This window comes from Micromesistius poutassou, assembly GCF_964030765.1.
Source record: "Micromesistius poutassou genome assembly, chromosome: 14".
Lineage (NCBI taxonomy): Eukaryota > Metazoa > Chordata > Actinopteri > Gadiformes > Gadidae > Micromesistius > Micromesistius poutassou.
This window is the reverse complement of record NC_140284.1, coordinates 12,311,508-12,332,481: the sequence shown is the minus strand read 5'-3', so window position 1 is coordinate 12,332,481 and position 20,974 is coordinate 12,311,508. Positions and strand designations below refer to the sequence as shown.

Here is a 20,974-nt window from a genome sequence, read left to right as displayed (position 1 = left end):
ATGTACCCAAAACATCAATGGAAATAATTGTAATGGAAAACATATGACGGAAGGCATTCTTTCTTTTTACAATAGCAAACCATAATACCAAATTTACAGAACACTATTTACTATTACTGAAAATATGGCTATTTAAAAATCCCACATTCCACCTGCAGAATCACAGGTTGAAAAACAATGAGATAGTAAACCTTATTGCTAACACCTGTAGTGAGAACACGTAGAGGGTGTGGTCATGCTGAACTGTGTTGTGTATGACGTGTGTGGTGTCAGACGCCCCTGGTCGTCCCGACGTCATCAGCATCACCCGGAGCTCAGTGACCCTGCAGTGGACCGAGCCCCAGTCCGACGGCGGCCACCGGCTCACCGGCTACATCGTGGAGAGGAGGGACCTGCCCTCCAAGATCTGGGTGAAGGCCAACAACGTCAACGTGGTGGAGCCTGCCTTCACCGTGAAGGAGCTGCAGGAGGGATGCAAGTACGAGTTCAGGATCAGAGCCAAGAACGCCGCTGGAGCCCTGAGCCCCCCCTCGGAGCAGACGGACACCATCGTCTGTTCAGACGAATACGGTGAGACCCCATGCGTCACATGAAGAATACATTTACCTGCCTCCCGTACAGTGGAGAAGACCAGGGCCGGCCCCAGCATTTTAAACTTCCAATTAGGGATGCACAATAACTTTTTTTTTTAACCGATACCAATAACCGATAACTTTCAGCTCCTAAAGGCCGATACCGATACCGATAACACACACACATATACATATATATGATCATGACCTAAGATCATGACATTGTCGCGCAGACATCAGTAGAATCAACGGGGGGTTTTGGGGGGCTGACTTGGTGGGATATGAAGTAGGGTCGAGGTTCGCAGGACGGCCCCTGTCACTCAGGTGTGTTTTGGTTTGACTGCAGCAACGGAGGCAGAATGGGCAGAACTCATCACGATCATCTTAAATGTTGCTGCAGCGATGCATCATATATTCCGTTGCATCCACAACATCCGCATCGATCGATGAAAGATTGGAGCATGAGTTAGAGACCGAAGAAAGAAGAAACGACGAATAAGAAAGGCGTCGAGAGCGTCTTTTTTTGCTTCATTTCACATCTAACAAACACTGGGACAAATGTAGTTGATTTCTGTGTTTAACTGAGAAAACAGGGAATGGAAGGACGGGACCCTATAATGTTCAGCTAACTGTTGTCAATAATAAGTGTGTGCGCGGGAATGGCAGTGTGTGAGTGAGTGAGTGGACGAGCGAGGAGAGCGAGCGGTAGCGTGTGTCAGTTTAGTGAAGTAATGAACGAGTCAGATACCCCCGAGAGAACATCGGCGCTGTGACTACGCTCCTTGACTACGGTCTGGGAGCCGACAGCAGGAAAGGTGTAACATAATTTAAAAAAACATTTTAAAAAATCTATACACGCGTGCAGCTGTGAACTCATGTATTGTAATGATTGTATGATGTGTACTTTTAGGGTTACGATAAGACCTTTCATTTAGCGTTAGTGGGAGCGGGGCACTGAAATTATATAGGCTATGTTATCGGGGCTATTCGTCATGATATCTGACTTATCGGAATGACATAATAATTTCTGTTATCTGCCCGATAATTATCGGCCTGATAATTATCGTGCACCCCTACTTCCAATTATGGTTCACTTTTCCATTCAGGATCGGCATTCCAATCCTGAATTGAGATTCAAAAACATATCTAACGAATGAAAGTCCTAATTTTAAAATATTCAGGCTTGGCACTAATAAGCCTACTATTATACGTCACTTTGTACGGAAACAGCTAAATTATCAAATGCAATGGACCTGTCCTTTATAACATTATATGTACACTGTTACAGTATATGGTGAGAGTGTCGAGGTGTGCACGTAAACAGTGTTGATTTGTGATGTATGTGTGGATGTACCACCAGAGAGGTTTAAGTGATAAAGGTTTAAGTGATTCCAGCGTGGCAATGTCTTTTGTGTTTCTTTTCTACAAGGTTGATGGTAGTGACTCCTGTACAGCAGCGATGCATGCACTGGTTGAATTGAGTATACGGTAGTACAGTAGAGGTTATCTTTATAGTGTTGACGGATTTTCTATTTTCTGTTTCTGTGTTTGTGTCATCAGAGGCACCAACCATCATCATCGAGTCCCAGGTGAAGGAAGGCCTGACGGTTCGGGCAGGCGAAACCATCGTCATAACGGCTATGAGCATCATGGGAAAACCTGCTCCCACCTCAAGCTGGTCTAAGGGTGGAAAGAACTTCAAGCCATCTGACATTGTCCAGATAGAAACAACCCCCACCTCCTCCACCCTGTCCATCAAGTATGCCAGCAGGAAGGACTCAGGAGAGTACATCATCGCTGCCAGTAACCCGTTCGGTGTGAAGGAGGAGAGTGTTAGAGTGAAGGTCCTTGATGTACCCAGTGTGCCCGGGCCTATTGAAGCCAGCGGCGTCTCCTCTGAGAAGATCACCCTGACCTGGACAGCTCCCACCGAGGATGGCGGCTCCCCCATCAAGTACTACACCCTGGAGAAGAGGGAGACCAGTCGCCTGCTCTGGACTATCCTGGAGGAGCAGGTTATCGACTGCCACTTTGTGGCCCGAAAGCTCATCCAGGGCAACGAGTACATCTTCAGAGTGTCTGCGGTCAACCAGTATGGCGCTAGCGAAGCCTCGCTTTCAGAAGCAGTCAAAATGGTTGATAAATATGGTACATTCTTATTCTGTTTATTCGTAAAAACATTGTTGTGAAAGCAAATTAACATTAAATGTTTGTCATGATATTTACAATAACGTGTTGTTTCTGTGTGCAGGTCCCCCCGGCCCACCAGCTAAACCAGAGGTAGGAAACATTCAAGGACAGTCGGTCACAGTGACATGGAGGAGGCCAGCAGATGATGGAGGAAGTGACATCACAGGCTACTGTGTTGAGAAGAAGGAGAAGAATATGGTGCGCTGGGTCCGAGCCTCCCAGTGGTCCGTGGCTGAGCTGAGTTACGAGGTGAAGGGTCTGACCAAGGGCATGGAGTACGAGTTCCGTGTTATCGCTGAGAATAAAGCCGGCTATGGAGAACCCAGTGAACCATCGATGCCCATCGTCACTAAAGTTGTTGCCTGTAAGTAAAGCCTTCTGCTCTGTGGTCAAATTAAATATAATATATCTCATATATGGGTACTTTTTATACCAATATTTCCAAGTTTCCATAACAACTATATCTGTGTTTTTCAGATGTACCTGGACCTCCGGTCAACCCAAGAGCCACAGACACAACCAAGACAACTGCCACTCTGAACTGGGGCAAACCCCTTACCGACGGAGGCATGGAGGTCACTGGATACATTATTGAGCACAAGCAGGAAGGCACAGAGAACTGGGTAAAGGACACCCCCTCATCGCCACTCAGAATTACAGAGTTTGTTGTTCCCGGACTGGAAATGGGAGCTAAATACCACTTCAGAATTAGTGCAGTGAATGCAGAGGGAGTGGGAGAAGCTGCGGAGACTGAGGAGTTGGTGGAGATCGTGGAGCGTGCAGCAGAGCCTGGCCTAGAGCTGGACATTGAGCTGAGGAGAACCCTGGTGGTCAGGGCCGGCTGCTCCATTCGCCTGTTTGTGCCAATCAAAGGACGCCCTGCCCCCTCAGTCGCCTGGACAAAGGAGGGAGGTCCTGTACCACGTGCAGTCATCGACAGCACAGAGTCATTCACCATGCTGCTCATCCCTGACAGCTCCAGGATTGATGCTGGAAAATATGAGCTCACCCTGGAGAACTCAGCTGGAAAGAAGTCCGCTGATATCAATGTCAGAGTTCTGGACTCCCCTGGACCTCCGATAAATCTCAAGCCAATCAAGATTGATAAAGAGAGCATCACTATTCAGTGGGAGATGCCTCTTATTGACGGTGGAGCCAAAATCACCAACTACATTGTTGAGAAGAGAGAATCAACACGCAAGGCCTATGCTACTTGTGTCACAAAATGCCCGACCACCTCAGTAAAGATTGAAGATCTGGGTGAGGGATGTGAGTACTACTTCAGAGTGCGTGCAGAGAACGAGTATGGTATTGGTGATTCGGTGGAAACTACTGATCCAATCCGGGCGTCCCAGGCCCCAACTCCTCCAGAGAGTATTATTCCTACTGACATCACTAAAACCTCAGTCAGTCTGGCCTGGACGAAACCCAAACACGATGGTGGAAGCAAAGTCACTGGATACGTACTTGAGGCTCAGAAGAAAGGAACCGATCAATGGTCCCATGTGAACACAGTGAAGACTTTGGATTTCACTGTGAAGAACCTCAATGAAAATGAAGAGTATATCTTCCGTGTCATGGCTGCCAATCATTCTGGCAGAAGTGCTCCCCGTGAGAGCAAGGCTATTGCCATCAAAGACACCACCTCTCTGCCTGAGTTTGACCTGCGTGGCGTGTGCCAGAAGACTGTCATTGCCAAGGCAGGAGACAACATCAAGGTTGAGATTCCAGTCATGGGACGTCCCAGACCAACGGTCTCCTGGCTGAAGGATGGTGGAGCTTTTAAACTCACTCAGAGAACTAATGTGGAATCAACTGCTGCTACAGCTATTCTGACCATTAATGAATGTATTAGAGCTGATAGTGGCACATACACCATGACAGGAAAGAACATTGTGGGCTCTGTGTCTGACAACATTGTTGTTAAAGTACATGACGTCCCTGGGCCTCCGAAGGGACCCGTTAAAATAGTCGAGATAACCCGTACCTACTGTGTCTTTGCCTGGGACACTCCCGACAACGACGGCGGAGTTCCCATCAACAACTATGTGGTTGAAATCAGGAACACTACTTCTCAGACATGGAGTGAACTGTCTTCTACTGTCATCCGCACCATATTCAAGGCTGTTCGTCTCACCACTGGATCTGAATATCAGTTCAGAGTGAAAGCCAAGAACAGATATGGTGTCGGAGCTCCCATCACGTCAGGAAGTGTTGTGGCTGCTTATCCTTTCAAGGTTCCCGGGCCACCTGGCACTCCTAAGGTTGTTGCTTTCACTAAAGAAACAATGACAGTTGGCTGGAACGAGCCTGTGTCCGATGGTGGAAACGAGATCATTGGATATTACGTAGAGAGGAAAGAGAGGAGCAGCATCATGTGGCAGAGGGTTAGCAAGACTATGGTGAAGGGCAACCTCTTCAAAACAACTAACCTTGAAGCTGGGGTGGCCTATGAGTTCCGTGTCTTTGCTGAGAACATGGCTGGAATCGGTAAGCCCAGCAAGGCATCAGAAGCCATGTTTGCCCTGGACCCTGTGGACCCACCGGGCCAGCCTGAGCCTCTTTACGTAAACAAGAATGTCATCACCATTCAGTGGACCAAGCCTGAATATGATGGTGGCTTCAAGATCACCGGCTACACTGTGGAGAAAAGAGACCTGCCTGCCGGTCGCTGGATCAGAGCTAACTTCACCAACATCATTGAGACGACCTTCATGGTGAGCGGACTGACTCAGGATGCAGCATACGAGTTCCGTGTCTTTGCGAGAAACTCTGCTGGTTCAGTGAGCATTCCTTCTGACCCATCAGATCCAATCACTTGCAAAGATGACATCGTTGAGCCACGAATCATGGTTGATGCAATCTTCAAGGATGTGGTTCTTCTGAAAGCAGGGGAGAATTTCAAGCTTGAAGCCGACATTGCAGGTCAACCAATTCCATCTATGGCTTGGACCAAGAATGGGAAAGAGATTGAGAACACAATGAAACTGGATGTTAAGTTTACTGACCTGACAACCACCTTGGTCAACAAGGATTCTGTCAGAGCAGATGGAGGTGAATTTGTTTTGACTGCCACTAATGTTGGTGGATTTGCTAAACACATTTTCAATGTCAAAGTGCTGGACAGACCTGGGCCACCAGGGGGACCACTTGTGGTGTCTGATGTGACAGCTGACAACTGCATCCTGACCTGGACTCCACCAGCCGATGATGGGGGAGCCAAGATCGAAGCTTACGTCATTGAGAAACGTGAATCAACCAGACTGGTATGGACCAATGTGGTGTCCGACCTTCAGCTCACACAGTTTATGGTCACCAAACTGCTCAAAGGAAATGAATACATCTTCAGAGTGATGGCAGTCAATAAATATGGAGTTGGAGAGGCCCTTGATTCAGAGCCCACTCTGGCTGACAACCCATACATATCACCAGACGCACCGCAGAAACCTGAGGTTACCGCTATCACCAGAGATGCAATGTTTATTATGTGGAAGGCTCCTCAGAGCGATGGAGGTAGCCCCGTTACCAACTACAACATTGAGAGGAAAGATAAAATTGGGCTGCGGTGGGTCAAATGCAACAAGAAGAAGGTCAAGGAACTGCAGTTCAAAGCAACAGGCCTTGTCGTAGGACATGAATATGAGTTCAGAATCATTGCTGAGAATGCTGCTGGATTGAGTGCTCCAAGTGTGCCCAGTCCGTTTTATAAGGCTACGGATACCCTGGACCAGCCTGGGCCCCCATGCAACCCCAGAACTCTTGACACCACCAAGTCCTCCATCACTGTTGCTTGGAACAAGCCTGTTTATGATGGTGGCTCTGACATCACTGGCTACATTGTGGAAACCTGTGAACCATCAGAGAAGGAGGAAGATGAGGAATGGACCATTGTTACTCCAACAGATGGACTTCTGGCCACCTCCTTCACCATTATCAATCTGAAGGAAAACCAGGAATACAAGATTAACATCTCTGCTTTGAATAGTGAGGGCATTGGAGAGGCAGCTTCAGTCCCAGACAATGCAAAGGCTGAGGATAGGCTCCTCCCACCCGAGCTGGACTTGGACGCTGAGCTCCGCAAGGTGGTGAACCTCAGAGCGTGCTGTTCACTGAGACTCTTTGTTCCCATAAGAGGTCGGCCAGCTCCTGAGGCCAAGTGGACCAAAGAAGACGGTGAACCTGTTGAGAGGGCCACTATTGAGAGCACAACATCCTACACTTTACTTGTAATTGAAAATGTCAACCGATTTGACAGTGGAAAATACAACCTCACAGTTGAGAATGGCTCTGGATCCAAAACAGTCCAAGTCCAAGTGAGGGTGCTTGATACACCAAGTGCACCACAAAACCTTAAAATTAATGGTATAACGAAGGAATCTGTCTCACTCATCTGGGATCCTCCAGTAAATGACGGAGGAGTGAAGATTAAGAACTACATTGTTGAAAAACGAGAATCCACAAGAAAAGCCTATGCCACAGTCAAAGCCAACTGCCATCACACCACCTTCACAGTTGACCCGCTAGTCGAAGGGTGCAACTACTACTTCAGAGTTTTGGCTGAGAATGAATATGGCATCGGGTTACCCATTGAAACAGGAGAGTCAGTCAAAGTGTCAGAGAAACCACAGCCTCCAGGCAAAATCACTCTGAAGGATGTGACCAAGACCAGTGTCACTCTGTCCTGGGAGAAGCCAGAGCATGATGGAGGCAGCAGGGTGGGTTGTTATGTTGTTGAGATCCAGCCTAAAGGGGCTGATAAGTGGAGCCCATCTGTGATAGTCAAAGACACCGAGGCCACCATCAGTGGACTTAATGCAGGGGAGGAATATATGTTCCGGGTATCAGCTAGAAATGAGAAGGGAACCAGTGATCCACGTCAAATCGGCGTGCCTGTGATCGTCAAGGATCTTGTAATTGCTCCGGTGGCCAAGGTCTTGTTCAACACATTCAGTGTGCTGGCAGGTGAAGACCTAACAGTAGAAATACCATATGTTGCCCGTCCTAAAGCAGCCGTGTCCTGGCTGAAAGATGGACTGCCTCTGAAGAGAACAAGCAGGGTTAACTTTGCTGCCACAGATAAAATGCTGAACCTCAACATTAAGGAGGCTGCTAGAGATGATGTCGGCCATTACCTCATTACTCTCAGTAACACAGCTGGAGAGACAACTGTAGACATTGGTATTGTTGTTCTTGACAAACCAGGTCAGCCAGGTGGTCCACTTAAGGTTGAGGATGTGACAGCAGACTCTGTAACCATCTCCTGGAATCCACCAGAATACAATGGTGGCTGTACAATCAAACACTACATTGTGGAAAAGAGAGACACATCAACAACCAATTGGATGGTTGTATCACCTAACCTAGCAAGGACTAAAATCAAGGCCAGCCGATTGAAGACAGGTTCTGAGTATCAGTTTAGGATCACAGCAGAGAACAGATATGGAAAGGGTCCAGTTCTGGTCTCAGAGTGTGTTGTGGCCCAGTACCCGTACAAGCTCCCCGGATCTCCAGGAACACCTTCCATTTCTTCCTCAACCAAGGACAGCATGGTCGTAATCTGGAACGAGCCTGTGAATGATGGTGGAAGTACTATCCTGGGATACCATCTTGAACGCAAAGAAAGAAATAGCATCATGTGGGTGAAACTTAACAAGTCTATTATAACTGACCAAACCTTCAAGACCACTGGTCTAGAGGCAGGAATGGAATATGAGTATCGTGTTTCTGCTGAGAACATTGTTGGAATAGGCAAAGTGAGCAAATTGTCTGAGGGAGTCATTGCTAGAGATCCTTGTGATCCTCCTGGCACCCCAGAGGCAAGTCGTATCACAAATGAGTCTGTGACTATTGTTTGGACGAAGCCAGAGTACGATGGTGGTGCCAAAGTTACAGGTTATGTGGTGGAGAAGAAGGACCTGCCAGAGGGCCGCTGGCTCAAGGCTAATTTCACAAACGTGATCGAGACAGAATACGTTGCAACAGGCCTTGTGGAGAACCATCAGTATGAGTTCCGTGTAATTGCTAGAAACGCTGCCGGAGTTTTCAGCATGGCCAGCTACAGCACAGGCCCTATCACTGCCAAGGATGAGATTGAACCACCAAGCATCAGCATAGACCCAGGATACTCACAGACACTCGTGGTCAGTGCTGGAGATACCTTCAAGATTGATGCAGATGTTCATGGCAAACCAGAGCCTTCTATCCACTGGATGAAGGCAGAGCAAGAGCTTGGAAATACGATTCACAGGGAGATCAAGAACACAGCCACACAAGCCTGCATTAATGTGAAGGAAGCAAAGATTGAGGATGGGGGCCAATACATACTGCTGTTGAGGAATCCAGGAGGGGAGAAGGCCGTCACGGTGGACGTGGTCATCCTGGATAAACCAGGACAGCTTCAGAGCCTGCTGGTCACAGGAATCACAAAAGACTCATGCGGTCTTTCCTGGAAAGCACCACTACAAGATGGAGGCAGCAAAATATCCCACTACATTGTGGAGAGGAGAGAGACAAGCAGGCTGGTCTGGACAGTTATTGAACAGAAGGTGGAGAATACTTGCCTTAAGGTTAAAAAGCTCCTTGAAGGAAATGAATACATCTTCAGAGTACGTGCTGTCAATCAGTTTGGAGTTGGGGCAGTTCTTGAGTCTAGTGCTGTGATGATTAAAGACCCTTATGTTCCTCCCACATCACCCAAGAGCCTGGAAATTTCAGAAATTATGAAGGATTCAATGGTGCTCACCTGGGAAGCCCCCTCTGAAGATGGAGGCAGTCCTATCACTGGATACATCATTGAGAAACATGACAAGGAGGGGGTCAGGTGGACCAGATGCAACAGAAAGACGGTCACAAACTTGACATACAAGATCACCAGACTAATGGAGAGACACAGTTATGAATTCAGAGTTTTAGCTGAAAATGCAATTGGTGTTGGTGAGCCAAGCTCACCAACTGTCTTCTACAAAGCTCTGGATCCTATCTTCAGGCCTGGGCCGCCACATCACCCTAAGGTTACCGACACCACCAAGTCATCCGTGTTCCTCTCATGGGCCAAACCTATGGATGATGGTGGCTGTGAGATTCAGGGATACATTGTTGAGTGCTGCACTACAACAGAGACACCGGAGGTTCCACCTGAAGATGAATTGTCTACAGAAAAAGCTGCTGAGGAATGGACCATGTGCACACCAGCAACTGGCATCAAAAAGACAAAGTTTGAAGTGGCAAACCTGAAGGAAAATCAAGCCTACAAATTAAGAGTCTGTGCCATCAACAAAGTTGGTGTTGGGGAGCATGCCGATGTGTCTGGGGCCATTATTGCCAAAGACAAGATTGAAGAACCTGACCTAGATATAGATCCAGAGCTCAGGAAGATTGTAAGCATCAAGGCCGGGGCTTCCCTCCGCCTGTTCATCCCCATCAGGGGACGGCCCACGCCCACTATCACATGGGACAAAGATGAAGCTGCACTCAAGGAGACTGCTCAGGTCGAGACGACAAGCAGTTACACATCCCTTGTTATTGACAAAATGAGCAGGTATGACAGTGGAAAATACACAGTGACAGCAGAAAACACTAGCGGAACTAAATCTGCATTTGTTGTTGTTCGTGTTCTTGATACGCCAAGTGCACCTGTCAATTTGAAAGTCAAGGAAATTACAAACCAATCAGTAACACTGGCATGGGAGTCGCCTCTTCTGGATGGTGGAGCCAAGATCAAAAACTACATTGTTGAGAAGCGGGAGAGCACCCGCAAAACATACGCTGCCGTGGTAACAAACTGTCATGAACTGTCTTGGAAGATTGAGCCGCTGCAGGAGGGCTGCAGTTACTATTTCAGAGTCCTTGCTGAGAATGCACATGGTGTAGGATTGCCAGCAGCAACTGTTGATCCTCTCAAAGTATCTGAAGTCCCTCAGGCTCCTAAGAACCTGATAGTTGCAGACCAAACAAAAACCAGCATCTCTCTGGCCTGGGAGAAACCTGAGTATGATGGTGGCAGCAGAGTCCTACAATACTTGCTTGAGATGCAAGTGAAGGGTCAGGATAAATGGTCTGGTGTTAACACATTTAAGACAATGGAGGCCACTGTTTCCAATCTGAACCAAGGAGAAGAGTATCTGTTTAGAATTACAGCTATGAATGACAAGGGAAAGAGCGATCCCAAGGTTCTGGCCAGCCCAGTAGCAGCCAAGGACTTGGTGTATGAGCCAGATGTAAGGCCGGTGTTCAGCAGCTACAGTGTCAAAGTAGGGAAAGACTTAAGTGTAGACGTTCCCATCTTTGGTCGTCCAAAACCAGTTGTGACTTGGTCTAAAGATGGTGGCCCTCTCAAGTTCACCACCAGAGTTAACATAATCAACACATTGAAACAAACAACTCTGAGCATCAAGGAGGCAGTAGGAGATGATGGTGGAATGTACAGTATCAACGCTGCTAACGCTACAGGAAAGAAGGACACAACCGTGGAAATTATTGTTCTTGATAAGCCCGGCGCCCCATCTGGCCCTGTGAGATTTGATGAAGTCACAACACAAAGTATTACTATTTCCTGGGACCCTCCAAAGCATAATGGTGGCTCCCAAATCTCCAACTACATTGTCCAAAAGAGAGACACTACTACAGCAACATGGGAGAATGTTAGCATCAATTATGCCAGAACCACAATCAAAGTACCAAGGCTGAAGACAGGATCTGAATATCAGTTCAAGATCATTGCTCAGAACCGCTATGGCAAGAGTTATGGTCTTGACTCTCATGCTGTTGTTGCCCAATATCCATACAAGGAACCAGGCCCACCAGGTACTCCTTCAATTGGCTCTCTCTCCAAGGACTTCCAGGTGGTTGAGTGGCACGAGCCTGTCTCCGATGGGGGCAGCCCTGTACTTGGCTACCATCTTGAAAGAAAAGAAAGAAATAGCATCATGTGGGTAAAGATCAACAAGACTCTGATTCATGACACGTCATTCAAGAGTCACCCCCTGGAGGAAGCTGTTGAATATGAATACAGGGTGTCTGCAGAGAACATTGTGGGCATCGGCAGGTGCAGCAAGATCTCAGAAGGCTGTGTTGCCCGTGATCCCTGTGATCCTCCTGGCACCCCAGAGGCCGTCCATGTGACCAAAGACACCATTGTCATCCAGTGGACCAAACCTGAGTATGACGGAGGCAGCAGCATTACTGGTTACACTGTGGAGAAACGGGACCTACCAGAAGGCCGCTGGATAAGAGCTAATTTCACGAACGTCATTGAAACGAAATTCACTATTAGTGGCCTGACTGAAAATGCACAATACGACTTTAGAGTCATTGCTAAGAACGCAGTAGGCACTATCAGCAAGCCATCTTACAACAGCGGACCAATAATTGCAAGTAATGAGTTGGAGGCACCTAAATTCTCAATTGACCCTGCATTTACTAAGACAATCATCATTAATGCAGGAGAAACATTCAAGATGGATGCTGATGTCCATGGGAAGCCACTCCCCACAATCCAGTGGATTAAGGACGAGAAGCCAGTTGAGAATACACTGAGGTTGGAGATCAAAAACTCTGACAACCATGCTATGATAACTATCAAGGATTCTGTCAGGGTTGACGGCGGACTATACACTCTCCAATTGACGAATCTTGCTGGCACTGAGAATGTCCAGTTCAATGTTGTGGTCCTCGATAGACCAAGCCCATGTGATGGACCTCTCTGTGTAACTGGAGTGGCTGAAGACCGATGCACATTGGCATGGCGGGCCCCTCTACATGATGGAGGAAGTACGATTAATCGCTACATCATTGAGAGGAGAGAAACTAGCCGCCTTGCTTGGACTGTTGTCACCAACAGCTGTGAAACCACCTACTTCAAGGTCACCAAGTTACTGGAAGGAAATGAATACATGTTCCGTGTCATGGCTGGCAACAGTTATGGAGTCAGTGATTCACTGGAGTCTGCGGCTGTTGTGATGAAAACACCTTATGTTCCACCTGGTTCTCCTCATGTTGAGGATGTGTCTCAAATTGCCCATGATGGAATGACAATCACCTGGTCTGCTCCCGAGAGTGACGGTGGAAGTGAGGTCACTAACTACATCATTGAAAAGAAGGACAGGACTGGAATTCGATGGATGAGATGCAACAGACAGAAGGTGACTGACCTCTCCTTCAGAGTGACCGGTCTCACCACTGACCATCAGTATGAGTTCAGAGTAGCGGCTGAGAACGTGGCTGGGTTGGGCCTACCAAGCATGCCGACCTCCAGCTACAAGGCCTGTGATCCCAAGTACAAGCCCGGTGCACCAGTGTATGTGAATTTGATTGACTCCACCAAGAGCTCCCTCACAGTTTCATGGGGCAAGCCTCTGAGTGACGGAGGCTCTGCCATCCAGGGATATGTGGTAGAAGTTTGTAAGGCTGAGGAGGACCAGTGGACCATGGTGACCCCACCTACTGGCCTACGTGTCAACAAATATGAAATCTCCAAACTCACTGAGGGACAAGAATACAAGATCCAAGTGTGTGCTTTGAACAAGCTTGGAGTGGGAGAACCAACAGCTATCTCAGGAACAGCTAGGCCAGAGGAGAGGGTAGACCCACCGGAGATACTCCTAGACTCTGAGCTTAGGAAAGGAATCACTTTGAAGGCAGGTGGGTCTGTTAGGATCAGCATCCCCTTCAAGGGAAGGCCAACACCTGAAATCCAGTGGAATAAAGATGAGGGTGAACTGACAGAGAAAGCTGTTGTTGAGAAGGCCCTCAACTACACCCAGCTGTCTATTGACTCATGTGACAGAAGCGACACAGGAAAATACATCCTTTCCCTGACTAACAGCAGTGGTACTGTGTCCGAGCATGTGTCTGTTAAAGTCCTGGATGCACCTGGTGCCCCTCTGAAGCTTCAAGTAACAGAAATCAAGAAAGACTCTGTAACCCTTGTCTGGGAAGCACCACTCATTGATGGAGGCTCTAAAATCAAGAACTATGTCATTGACAAACGCGAATCAACCAGGAAAGCATATGCCAACGTGTCCACAAAATGCTCCAAGACAACATTCAAGGTTGAAAACCTCATTGAGGGTGCTTTGTACTATTTCAGAGTAATGGCGGAGAATTCGTATGGTGTTGGTCAGGCTATTGAAACCAAGACAGCCATCAAGGCATCTGAAGTCCCACAGCCTGTTGGAAAAGTATACCTCACTGATGTCACAAAGGTCAGTGCATCCCTGGCCTGGGAGAAACCTGAACATGATGGTGGAAGCAGGATTTCTGGCTACCTGATCGAGATGCAGCCCAAGGGCACAGACAAGTGGGGAGTTGCAACCAGCACAAAGACCTGCGAAGGCACAGTCACAGGTCTTACTTCTGGGACAGAGTATTTGTTCCGTATTATTGCTCACAATGAGAAGGGAAAGAGTGAGCCTCAGCCACTTGCTGCACCTGTAATCGCCAGTGACATGACTATTGAACCCAGTGTTAAGATGCAATTCAGCACTTACAGTGTATTGTCTGGTAAGGATCTAAGGATCGATTTCCCAGTGCTCGGCAGACCCAAACCTAGAGTCACCTGGACCAAGGAGGGACAATCTCTGAATGTAACTTCTAGAGTCAATTTGGTAAACACTATGACAACAACTGGAATTCACATCACTGAAGCTTGCAAGGAGGACTATGGGAAATATTCCATCACAGCAGTTAACACAGCTGGAATATTCACTGAGTCGGTTGGCATCATCATCCTAGACAAACCTGGCCGACCAACTGGTCCAATTAAAGTGATTGAAGTGAGCAACACCTTTGTCCACCTGTCCTGGGACGCTCCGGAGTACACTGGTGGATGCCAGATCAAGAACTACATAGTTGAAAAGAGAGACACCACCACAACTACCTGGCAGACAGTCACTACCCAGCATGCCAGAACTGCTATTAAGATCACCAAATTAAAGACTGGGGCTGAATACCAGTTCAGAATCATTGCTGAAAACAGGTATGGAAAGGGCATCTCTCTTGAATCTAAGGCCATCGTCATCCAGTATCCTTACAAAGTCCCTGGACCTCCAGGAACTCCATATGTGAAGTCTGGAACAAAGGAGATGATGATCATTGAATGGAATGTGCCTGTTAATGATGGTGGTAGTTCAGTTACCGGCTACCATCTGGAGAGTAAGGAGAGAAGCAGTATTCTATGGAACAAGCTCAACAAGACCCTCATCAATGATACTGAATTTAAGATCTGCAACCTGGAAGAAGGTATTGGATATGAATTCAGGGTCAGTGCTGAGAACATTGTGGGTGTTGGCAGATGTAGCAAAGTGTCAGACTCCTTTGTGGCCCGTGACCCTTGTGATCCTCCTGGCACCCCTGAGGCTGTAAAGATCTCCAAGAATGTCATTAAGATCCAGTGGACCAAGCCACAATATGATGGTGGGAGTAAAATAAATGGATACATTGTGGAGATGAAGGAACTAGCTCTCGCTGAGGCACGTTGGATCAGAGCTAACTACACCAACGTAATTGAGACTGAATACACCACCACTGGACTCACAGAAAATGAAAAGTATGAGTTCAGAGTCATTGCTAAAAATGTATCTGGTGTGTTTAGTGACCCCTCAGACAGCTCTGGACCTATCACTGCTACTGATGAGATTGAACCACCAAGGGCCTCTATGGATCCCAAATACAAGGATGTCATTGTTATCCATGCTGGAGAGAATCTTCTCCTTGATGCAGATATACATGGCAAGCCACCCCCTGAATCCCAGTGGCTGAAGGAGGGCAAGGTGATGGACAAAGCACTCCGCATTGAAGTTAAGCACACACAGAAACATGCTGCAATGCTGATTAAAGATGTTACCAAGCTGGATAGTGGCAACTATGACCTCAGCCTACAAAACTTGGGTGGTGTGAAGACCTTCCCCATCACTGTAAAGGTTCTAGATAAACCTGGCCCCCCCGTAGGACCCATCAAAGTTTCTGGAGTCATGTCTGACAGATGTATCCTTTCCTGGTCAGAGCCGGCTCTAGATGGTGGAGCGAACATCACACATTACATCCTAGAGAAGAGAGAGACCAGCAGGCTGTCTTGGACAGTGGCTGCCCCGAGCATTAAGGCTCTCTACTATAAAATGGTTAACTTGATGGCTGGAAATGAATACCTTTTCAGAATCAGGGCAGTGAACAAATATGGTGTTGGTGATTACTTGGAGACAGAACCTGTTGTTGCCCGTAACCCATACACACCCCCAAGTGCTCCTGGAGGTCCTGAAGGAAGTCAGATCACAAAGGACTCCATAGTTCTCTCCTGGACCGCACCAGAGCACACTGGTGGTATTGACATTGATTGCTATCACCTTGAGAAGCGTGACAAGGATGGAGTGAGGTGGACCAAATGTAACAGGCAGAAGCTCACTGAAACACACTTCCAAGTGACAGGACTTATGACTGATCACTTCTACGAGTTTCGCGTTGCTGCCGAGAACGAGGCAGGGATGGGAGAACTGAGTGATCTGTCGCTGTTGTACAGGGCATGCGATGCCAACACGCCACCTGGAGCACCCCACCACCCTAAGGTAACAGACTTCACCAAGTCAACCGTGTCTCTTTCCTGGGGCAAACCACAGTCTGATGGAGGAGCTTACATCAAGGGTTACATTGTGGAGATGAGGGAGTATACACCAGAGCCTGAAGAGGATGAGGCCGAAGTGGCCCCAGCAGTGGAAACAGCAGTTGAAAAGGAATGGAGTATGTGCACTCCTCCTGCTGGAATCCAGGCAACTAAACTCACTGTAAAAGATCTAAAAGAAGGTGGAGAATTCCAGTTCCGTGTTTGCGCTATCAACTCTGAGGGAGTGGGAGAGGCTGCTAATGTCAGTGGCTTTGTTGTCACCACAGAGAAAGTGGAGGCTCCAGAAATCGAACTACATGCTGACCTCAGAAAGGTGGTGTCTGTCCGTGCTGGTGGAACCTTGCGTCTGTTTGTCACAATCAGAGGAAGACCAGAACCTGCGGTCAAATGGGAGAAAGTGGACGGCAGTCTGACTGACCGTGCTATCATTGAGGCAACCAGCTCATACACTATGCTTGTTATTGACAATGTTAATCGCTTTGACAGTGGTAAATATTCTCTAACCTTGGAGAATGATAGTGGAACCAAATCTGCCGTTGTTGCTGTCAGAATTCTTGACACACCTAGCGCTCCACAGAAGTTAATCATCAAGGAGCTCAAAAAGAATTCAGCTACTCTTTCCTGGGATACCCCACTTACCGATGGTGGCTCTAAAATCACAAACTACATCTTGGAGAAGAGGGAGTCTGTCAGAAAAGCCTACACCACTGTGACAAGCAACTGCACAGCCAACTACTTCAAGGTTGAAGAATTGCCCGAGGGAGGCATTTTCTACTTCCGTGTCTGCGCTGTTAATGAGTATGGCCAGGGACAGATGGTTGAAACTAAAGAAGTCAAGGTGTCTGAGGTGCCATTGCCTCCAAACAAAATCACCCTCACTGATGTCACAAAGACCAGCGTGTCACTTGCTTGGGAGAAGCCTGCCCATGATGGAGGAAGCAAAATTATGTGCTACAATGTTGAGTTTATGCCTAAATCTGGTGATAAGTGGGGCACGGCATGCACAGTAAAAGTACCAGAAGCCACTATTCCTAATCTTACTTCTAATGAAATATATTCATTTAGAGTTGTTGCTATTAACGAGAAAGGAAAAAGCGAGCCAAAGGAACTAGGACTTCCTGTGACTGCCAAAGATGTTGCTATTGAACCATCTGTTAACCTGTTGTTCAACACATACACAGTGAAAGCTGGAGAGGATCTGACTGTTGAGGTCCCAGTAAGAGGAAGGCCTAAGCCTGTTGTTTCCTGGAAAAAGGATGCACTACCTTTGAAGCAAACATCATCAGTAACCATCCTGAATAGTGTGACTGCATCCAAGATCCTCATCAAGGAAGCAGGAAGAGAACATGTTGGCAAATATGAGATCACACTGGCCAACACTGGTGGCACAGTCAGTGCAGACATTGGAATTATAGTTCTTGATAAGCCAGGACCACCCAAAGCTTTCAAGGTGGATGCTGTTACTTCAGACAGCATCACAGTATCCTGGTCTCCACCAGATTATGACGGTGGCTGCTCTATCAGCAGCTACATTGTGGAGAAGAGGGACACAAACTCACAAGAATGGCAGCTGGTAGCAAGCAATGTTGCTAGAACTGCTTTTAAGGCTGGTCGTCTGACACACAGAGCAGAGTACCAGTTCCGCATCTATGCAGTTAACCGTTACGGGAAGAGTACGTATCTGGATTCTCCTGGAATCACAGCTCAGTATGACTCCAAACAACCTGGTCCTCCTTCTACTCCCATCGTAAAGCTAGCCACCAAGGCCTTCATGCTGGTAACGTGGAATGAGCCTGTCAATGATGGAGGTAGCACGGTTCTGGGCTACCACCTGGAAAGCAAGGAGCGCACTAGCATCCTCTGGAACAAGATCAACAGAGGCATGATCAAAGACACAGAGTACAAGGTCTCCGGCATCGAGGAGGGGATGATATATGAGTACAAAGTGTATGCTGAGAACATTGCTGGAATCGGTAAATCTAGTAAGGCCTGTGAAGGTGTAGCAGCTAGAGACCCATGTGATCCTCCAGGCACGCCTGTTGTCACTGCAGTCACCAGAAAATCAGTTTCCCTGACTTGGACTAAGCCAGAGTATGACGGTGGAGCCAAGGTGTCTGGGTACACTATTGAATCCAGGGACCTTCCTCAAGGTCGCTGGACCAGATGCAACTTCACCAATGTGCCAGAGACTTACTATGACGTGACAGGCCTCACAGAAAACAGCCAGTATGACTTCCGTGTTATTGCCAAGAATGCAGCTGGATTATTTAGTGAGCCATCAGACAATACTGGCTCTATCACCGTCAAAGACGATGTTGATCCACCACGCATCATGATGGATGTGAAGTTCAGAGACACAGTTGTTGTGAAATCAGGAGAGACTTTGAAGATTAATGCTGATCTTGCTGGACGTCCTGCTCCTGTTGTGTCCTGGACCAAGGATGGTAAGGAGATTGAACTGAGAGCCCGTATCCAGATTATTTCAACAGAAACCAGCACCTCTGTCATCGTTAAGGATTGTATTCGAAGAGACTCTGGCCAGTATACCCTGACTCTGCAGAACATTGCTGGAACTGTCACAATGCCAGTGAACTGTGTGATTCTTGATAAGCCAGGGCCGTGTGCCGGTCCTCTGCAGATCACCGGTCTGACAGCTGAGAAGTGTAATCTGTCATGGGGACCTCCTCAGGAGGCTGGCGGTGCAGAGATCACTCACTACGTTGTGGAGAAGCGGGAAACCAGCCGCTTGGCCTGGACACTTGTGAAAGGAGACCTTGTAAAAACATACATTCAAGTCACAGGATTGCTCAAGGGCAATGAATACATCTTCAGGGTCTTGGCAGTCAATAAACATGGGCTGGGTGAAGCCCTTCAATGTGATGCAGTCAAGATAACAGATCCATTCACCGTCCCCTTGGCTCCTTTCAGTGTTGAGGTCACCGCCGTAACTGGAGATTCAATGACTCTCACTTGGTCCAAGCCAGTCGCTGATGGTGGAAGCCCCATCAGCGGTTACGTTGTTGAGCGACTTGAGAAGACTAGCACGCGCTGGATCCGTGTGAACAGGGAACCAGTGGTCGAGTGCACCACCGTGGCAACAAAATTGCGCAAGGGCTTGGAGTATGATTTCAGAGTTTATGCTGAGAATGCTGCTGGCTTGAGTCCGCCAAGTCCTGCCTCTGCTTCACAAAGAGCAGTAGACGCTCTGGTTGTTCCTTGTCGCCCCACAAAGCCAAAGACTGTGAACTCTACTAAGGACACTGTGACCATTGTATGGAAACCACCAACAGCTGACGGTGGTGCGCCTGTCATTGGATACAGAGTAGACTACAGAGAGTTCATCCACAGACCACAGCCTGAGGAGGAGGAGGAGGAGGAAGAATACTATGAGGATGAGGAAGAAGAGCCTGAAACGCCAGAGGAGCTGGCAAGATGGATCGAAGCCATTCCTCTCACCAAGAGTCTTGAGTTCACCATCCCAGGGCTGAAAGAAGGAAGCGAATACGAGTTCTGTGTTGTGGCTATAAATAAGGTTGGCGCAAGTGTTAGGAGCATATATTCAGATCCAGCCTTTGCAATGGACAGAAGTGCAGAGCCTTCATTTGATGATGACCTTGATATGCGAAAGCTGCTTGTCGTAAAGCACGGCATCGCATTTACCCTGAATGTACCATTCAAGGGAAAACCAGTACCATCTGTTGTATGGAACAAGGAGGGAGTCGATCTTAAGGTTAGGGGAACCATTGAATCAACAGAATCCAGTACTTCCCTAACCATTGAGAACTCAAGCCGAAATGACTCTGGAGAGTACTCTGTCACCCTTGAATCTCCCCTGGGAACAGCAACTATGCCTATGGTGGTCAAAGTGCTGGACTCTCCTGGACCTCCGGTCAATGTGAAGGTAACAGCGGTGACCCGGGACTCTGCTAGCCTCATCTGGGAAGCTCCTGAGAACGACGGTGGTGATATCGTGAAGGCCTACCATGTTGAGAAGCGGGAGGCCAGTAAGAAAGCCTGGGTGTCTGTGACCAGTAACTGCCATGCCTTGGCTCACAAGATAGAAGACTTGCAGGAAGGAGCATTCTATTATTTCAGAGTCGTTGGAGAAAATGAATATGGAGTGGGAGTTTCCCAGGAGGCCAAGAATGCCACAAAGATAACAGGTAAATGGGGGTTATAATTAGGGATGCACAGATTGATCGGATACTGATCATTATAGACCCATATAGGCCTCTAGCACTACATCAGTGATCGACCTATCAACTTCAAATTTGATGATTGGAGGAGCCGATCACGTGACTCAAAAACACATTCATTATGTTCAGTCACTGAGACGATTAATGTTAGTCCTGCTTTAACATAATTCTTCTTTAAATCGCCCCAAATTCATAAAGGTGTTTTCACTTAAAGAGCAAGTGAACCCCTGGTTTCAGTTGGATTTCGAACACACATGAGATTTAAAAAAAATTGTGCGATTTGGGCCGAGAGTTCTATGAAGGAGGGGTGTCGTGTTATCCCGATGGATACAACCTATGGCAATTTGATCATACTTTTCTAATACTGTTGTTGTGTTTGAGTGTATTAGTGAGCGATGTTAAAT

The 20,974-nt window shown here is 47.6% G+C and overlaps 1 protein-coding gene across 6 annotated transcripts in view; it reads left to right on the top strand.

The window, feature by feature from the left end:
- LOC311358382 (titin-like) overlaps positions 1 to 20,974 on the top strand; it is a 150,724-nt gene that overhangs the window by 102,684 nt on the left and 27,066 nt on the right. For all 6 annotated transcript variants that reach the window (XM_084478402.1, XM_084478401.1, XM_084478400.1 and 3 more), the window contains 4 exons: positions 274 to 570; positions 2,133 to 2,720; positions 2,824 to 3,126; positions 3,240 to 20,537. In XM_084478402.1, the coding sequence (XP_084334528.1) occupies positions 274 to 570; positions 2,133 to 2,720; positions 2,824 to 3,126; positions 3,240 to 20,537 (18,486 nt within the window). The remainder of the gene's footprint in view (positions 1 to 273; positions 571 to 2,132; positions 2,721 to 2,823; positions 3,127 to 3,239; positions 20,538 to 20,974) is intronic.